At 51.5% G+C, this 6,445-nt stretch overlaps 1 protein-coding gene across 1 annotated transcript in view; it reads left to right on the top strand.

The window, feature by feature from the left end:
* Positions 1 to 6,302, top strand: part of CASK (calcium/calmodulin-dependent serine protein kinase (MAGUK family)) — a 232,579-nt gene extending 226,277 nt beyond the window's left edge. Inside the window, exons 26-27 of the mRNA XM_006752810.2 lie at positions 974 to 1,057; positions 5,255 to 6,302. Coding sequence (XP_006752873.1) covers positions 974 to 1,057; positions 5,255 to 5,431 — 261 coding nt within the window. The 3' untranslated portion in view covers positions 5,432 to 6,302. The remainder of the gene's footprint in view (positions 1 to 973; positions 1,058 to 5,254) is intronic.
* Positions 6,303 to 6,445: the final 143 nt, after the last annotated feature.

Here is a 6,445-nt window from a genome sequence, read left to right on the forward strand (position 1 = left end):
TCATGCGGGGGGTTTGACATTTGTGCTAAGAACCATGCGTTTCATCCCCGTTGTATCTGGAACGTCGTGGAACTGCAGGCACAGACACGAGTCTAATTGCTACTCGGTCAGCCAGGAAAGGAATAGGGCAAAACCAGCCATGGGAAAGGCCACTGAGAAAGCAAAATCTGGGGATCACAGACTAGACATGTGAAAGTCTCACCAAAGGACAGCAAGATACGTACCCCGGATGCGGACAAATGAATTGCATCTCCGAGCGTGTGGCATGCATGCCTGCGTGTGAACTGTGCTCCTCAGAGGGGTGTGAGCTGTGCCAACTCAGCGAGAGGTCTGGATGCCAGGGAAGGGAGCTGGTAGGGGCTTGGAGGCCCCTGTCCCTGGGATGTAGCATCTCCTCGGGCCTGTGAACTGCTTAGAGCCCCCAACTGCTCCAGTGGCTCCAGACCCCAGCTCCGGACAGGGTCCCCCCCCCCCAAGCCCCACAGGCGCCTTTCATCGGGGCAATTCATATGCTGCGAACACAGCCTCACGGTGCCAGGGGTCACGGTCTGCCCATCCTTGTTAGCAACTTGGGGTTTGCAGTGGGAAGCGGGCTGTGGATCGGTGGGGAGGCCAGCCAGCTGGTCCCAGACTCCCCCAAAATGCACTTGCTAGACATTCAAGTTTCAGCTACAGTCAGTAGCCAGCTCTAAGCGAGCCTTCAAGCAGCATGACCAGCGTTCCCTTTTCTGAAGAAAAACCCGTCAGATTGATTCATGAGATGCATAAGAAAAATGTCCGGTCTGTCGCCTTTTGTTTGCTGATGGCTCTTATCTCGCCCTCGGAAGAAAGGGAGTCACACGTGGTCCATCATGTGGGCCATGGAAAACGCCTTGCGGGAGTGTGGATGAGGGCCTTTTCGGTTGTGTCAAGTGTTAGACGCGTGTGACAGTGGCACCTTCCATCCTCTAAGTCTCGGGTCTTTCTCACGCAGGCGCTGAAGGTCCTGAGAACCGCCGAGTTCGCTCCTTTCGTTGTTTTTATTGCTGCACCAACCATTACCCCGGGTTTGAATGAGGTAAGAACTGACCAGTGTTTCCCACGTGCACACGCACCCGCCCCATAGCCGGCCCGTCCGTGCTGTGCGCCCGGGACCACAGCCCCGTGGCGATGTCCCTGGTTGTGGTCCTATTTCAGTGTCAGGAACGCGGCGGACAGAGGCCTGTTCCTCCGAGATCAGTCATTAGGCAAATGCAAGCCTTGCTCGCAGCGCCATCACCCTGTGGCCTAAGCCAGGGCTCCTCAAACTCCGGCCCGCGGGCCACATGCAAATACAAACATTGTATTTGTTCCCGTTTTGTTGTTTTACTTCAAAATAAGATATGTGCAGTGTGCATAGGAATTTGTTCATAGTTGCTGTTTTTTTAAATATATTTTATTGATTTTTTACAGAGAGGAAGGGAGAGGGATAGAGAGTTAGAAACATCGATGAGAGAGACATCGATCAGCTGCCTCCTGCACATCCCCTACTGGAGATGTGCCCACAACCGAAGTACATGCCCCTGACCGGAATCAAACCTGGGACCTTTCAGTCCGCAAGCCGATGCCCTATCCACTGAGCCAAACTGGTTTCGGCCATAGTTTTTTTTTTTAAACTATAGTCCGGCCCTCCAACGGCCTGAGGGACAGTGAACTGGCCCCCTGTTTAAAAAGTTTGAGGGCCCCTGGCCTAATCAATAAGTCTACTCTTTTTCCAATTATTTCTTCTTTTTTTAAAATATTGTTGAAAGTATTACACATGTCCCCTTTTCCCCAAATCGACCCCCTCCAGCCTGACCCCGCCCCAGGCCCTCAGCGCCCCACTGTCTGTGTCCATGGCCATGCGTAGATGCACACACGTTCTTTGGTCATCACTTCCCACCCACCCTCCCTCCCCCACCCCTTCCCTCTAACATTCCACACTCTGTTCCACGCTTCCACGTCTCTGGATCCACTCCGTTCATCGGTTTATTTTGTTCATTGGATTCCACATATGAGGGAGGTCATGTGATACTTGGAAAGAGTTTAAACAGGTGTCCTTTTAAAGGGCTTACACCCCTTCCCCCCGCCCTCCTCTCCTGATAGGGACGATGCCAAGCGCCTAGAGGTAGCGCTGGCCCTGGACACTCGCAAACCTAGGGATGAGCTGGGCCCGCTATGGGGCCAATGCAAGTGAGCAGCTGCCTCAGACACCTACCAGGCAGCCGGGAGGGCTCCCTGGTGCTTATCTGCTATGGGCCATTCTCCTCTTCTCATAATGATATAATTATTGCTGAAAGTATTACGCAGGTCCCCTCTTTTCCTCCAATGACCCCCTCCAGCCCGCCCTGCCCCCCGCCCCATTGTCTGTGTCCATGGGTTTGCATACAGGCACACAAGGTCCGTGGTTATAAGAAAACTTGAAACCCCCCCTTGCCTCTGAGGTTCCACACTCTGTCCCACGCTTCCAGGCCTCTGGATCTGGGGGTCATTCTTAAGGGGAGCCTCCCGCACTGAACCCTCCTGAAGTCCATCACGTCTGCAGGGCAGGGAGCCACCAGCGGGCTCTAGGCTCTGCTCAGGACAGGAAAACCAGGCCTTGGAGGCGTTCGCTCCCTGTACCTTTAAGGAAGAGGAGAGGTTTAGATGTCTGTGTTGCCTGTATTTGCAGCCATGACTTTTGGGCATTTTATTTGCGAAAGGGGTGCCCCTTCGGAAACTGCTGCTCCCCCTCTGATGTCATCCGCAGACACGCTCGAAGCTGCGCGTGGTGGCTCGCGCTTCTCCTTTGCCGTGGATTTTTGTGGAATCACCATCTTTGCTTTGTTTTTGTGTCTGTGTTGCCTGTCTTCCCGCCCTTTCACTCATTTCCATAGCTGCCAAAATGGTGCCGAAAATTGCCTGTAAGTACCAGCTAGGCGGTGAGGAATTGCGGCCTGTTTCCCTGCGCAGGTGTAGCCGGTAGCGTTTCCCTCCCACGACCCCTCGCTCTTGCTGTTGGCATAAAGGCATTTTCTTTTCACTGAGTGGAATCCTGCTCCCGGGCAAACTCCCCCTCTCATCCCCCACCCCCAGCTGCTGTGGAGGAAGAAGCTTGACAAATACAGCTTCGTCCCATCAGATCCGGGGGGGAGCTGAGTTTTTCTGTGCTGAAAACTGCATCCGAAATGCCAGGCTCTCAGCCTGGACTCCCTGGAATGTTCTCGTCTCCCCAGAGCTTTCCGAGCAGATCGTAGGCTCTGCTGGTGGTTGGGGAGCCCAGGACCCGATGTCTCCTAGGAGCCCAGGCTCAGGGGACATGTGGGAGCCGCTCCTTGTCTGCCCAGGGTGAGCACCCCTGTCTTGGGGGGAACGCGCGCTTCCTAACTGGCAGCTCTGCGCTGTGTTTTCTGTAAAATGAAGCCACAGTGAAAAGACTATGCTTTTGAAGTGCCAGCGGAGAGGTGTTGATGCGGCCTCAGAAGGTGATGAACCGAGGTCTTATCAACACGGCAGTAGTCACCGCCTAAGGTCACGGCGTCCTGGTGGGAGAAGGCAGCGCAGGCAGGAGACCCCTACAGAGCGTCCGAGAGGAAAGATGGGCTTCTGACTCCCCCGGTGTCTGTCCCTCCCCCGTGCGGCGCCACGCAGTCAGGAGTGTCGCTTCGGGTCCCCTTTCCACAGGTGCATTGGGAAGGGTCTCTGCCAAACCCCAGATGGGCCCCAGGGCAGAGGAGGGGCCCTAAGCCATAGGCGGGCACCACGGCTCCCAGGTCCCTGGCAGCACGCAGCCCTGAGTTTTTCTGGCGCCCGCGCATCCTGGGAGAACTGCTCTGTGTCTCGAGTAGGGAGTTAGCACTCATCACATCCGGGAATGGCCAGCAGGAGTCAGCCAAGTGCTTGTTCTTTCAGTAACATTTATTAAGCACTTACTGTATGCAAGGCCCAATGCCGAGGACACGGCAATGATGGGGCACAGAAGACAAGTTTACGGTCTAGGTGGGGAGACGGATGCTACTCTAATCAGCAGGTGTTTCGTTGCATCTGGCTGTATTTTAAGGCTCGACCCAATAGCTCGCCTGCCTAGCGCTGGAGGGGAAGGGGGTGGGTAGTGTGGCTGAGCAAGCTGCCTGGTTTCACATCTGAACTTGTCCATTGAACATGCAACGTTTTGTGATCCATAAAGATGCAGGGGCGGACTTTCTGGTGACTCTTAGGAGACCCTGATCTTGAAAGAAGTGCCTCCCTGAGGCTAATGGTAGCCTCTCAAGGACAAACTAGGGGCCCTGAGTGTCCTCTTGCTGTGGGCTCAGCCAGCGAGAGTTCTCAGAGTCGGTAACAAGCTCTGGATTGAGGGAAAGTTCTTTTTTTTTTTTTAATATATTTTATTGATTTTTTACAGAGAGGAAGGGAGAGGGATAGAGAGTTAGAAACATCGATGAGAGAGAAACATCGATCAGCTGCCTCCTGCACACCCCCGACTGGGTATGTGCCCGCAACCCAGGTACATGCCCTTGGCCGGAATCGAACCTGGGACTCCTCAGTCCGCAGGCCGGTGCTCTATCCACTGAGCCACACCGGTCAGGGCTGAGGGGAAGTTCTTGACTGTAGCCAGACTCCCGAGTCCAGCGGCTGCCTCTGCTTCCGTGTCCCCTCAGAGATGTGACATTTGGCCCTTTCCAGTCCAGACCAATTTGAGGGGACGCACCAGATGCTGTCGCTGTTGTGTCTGGGAAATAGCCTTGTTTCATCCATTATCTGTAACATCCAGAAAGCTTTCGCCTCTGGCATCCGCTGCTGTTGAGTGAGGGCCATTATATGTAATTGAATTCCCGGAACATGTTGAGCCTCTAAGTAGAAAAGAGGAAAATGCAACTGAATTTGTTATCCGGAGGCAGGGGCGTCTAGGTGCGCAGGCAGCAGGGCCTGGAGGAGGCGAGTGCAGAGGACGGAGGGGGGGCGGGCACTCACCCCAAAGCCCTCCCACTGAGCAGGGAGCAGGAAAGAGGTTGGGGATGAGGGGCCTGGGTCAGAGGAATGAAGACAGAAGTTTTCTCTGGTCTCCGGTTTGGCGTGGAGCTCTTTGTTGCATGGTGAGCGGTCTGGGTGGCAAGCAGGAATCCTGTGACCCAGATCTATCCCTCGTCCCCTCTGTCATGAAGCGGACTCAGCCTTGTGCCCCAACGCGGCACCTCAAGGTCTGGCCTTGACTGTTTCTGACACGAGACGAACAGAAACGTGCAAAGAGAAAGAATCCACAATCCCCCTCTCCGTCCAGGATGAATCTCTTCAGCGCCTGCAGAAGGAGTCTGATATCTTACAGAGAACATACGCACACTACTTCGATCTCACAATTATCAACAATGAAATTGATGAGACAATCAGACACCTGGAGGAAGCCGTGGAGCTCGTGTGCACAGCCCCTCAGTGGGTCCCCGTGTCCTGGGTCTATTAGGCCTGTCCCCAGCTACCTGACACATACCTGGGAGCCACCTCATACATGGAAACGCCTCTTTGTTATCGGCCTTGTGTCAGCAGGTCGTGGTCCCTAGAGACTACCTAGTTGTAGTGTGACCTACATTTATAATTATTGTCATGTCCGAATAGGTAGGAGGAGAAAAACAATTACACACTAATTTAAAGAGACAGTATCTTTTTTAATCAGTTCTCCTAAACTTTAATAAAATGTATCTTTAAATGTATGTATTATTCAATCCTTTGGAATGTTATATTTTTTGAAATCATAGCTTTTTATTTCCAAGGCCCCTAAAAACTGCACAAAATAGATGCTGCTTTCTATAATCTATTTTAATAATAATAAACAGTGATTCTGTTACCTTGACCGGGGGTGGAATACTACATTCTTTTTAGAGTCTGATTTTATGGATTGGAATCTCTTTCTCTCCTTTATTTATTTGAAATAATCAGTCTAGTGATGACGAAACAGTCAGAAATTTTTAAAGGCCTTTTTTCTCTCCTGTTTTTTTTAGAGTAGCCTTTTTTTTTTAAGTCCTTTATGTGACATCCAGATGATGTGATACTGTCTCTTTGAAGCCCCCCTGTAAACCTTTTAGAGATTTGAACTTGGGTCTTGACTCTTAATGCATGTGGACAGTCGCGAGCGTTTATGCCGTCGGTGTGTCTGTGTTGGACAAAACGATCTGTAATTACAGCCAAGTACATTCCGTTCACGGGGCACACCCAGGGAATAAGAATAAGATGCTATTATGACTAAGTTGTATAACCTATGCACATCCCTTGCATTTCGGGCAACTTTGTTAAAAAAAAACAACAACAAAAACAAAACTGATTTTTATTAATAATAATCATATAGTGAAATGTGTTTGTAATTTTGTCTCAATTTAATTTGTTGTAAGGTGGGAGGGGGAATTGCTGGTTTCACCATTTCAGATCTGTGTTGTCTGAGAGTATTAACATTTTAATTAAGCAAAGAAATGAGGATTTTTAA

This window comes from Myotis davidii, unplaced genomic scaffold, assembly GCF_000327345.1.
Source record: "Myotis davidii unplaced genomic scaffold, ASM32734v1 scaffold530, whole genome shotgun sequence".
Lineage (NCBI taxonomy): Eukaryota > Metazoa > Chordata > Mammalia > Chiroptera > Vespertilionidae > Myotis > Myotis davidii.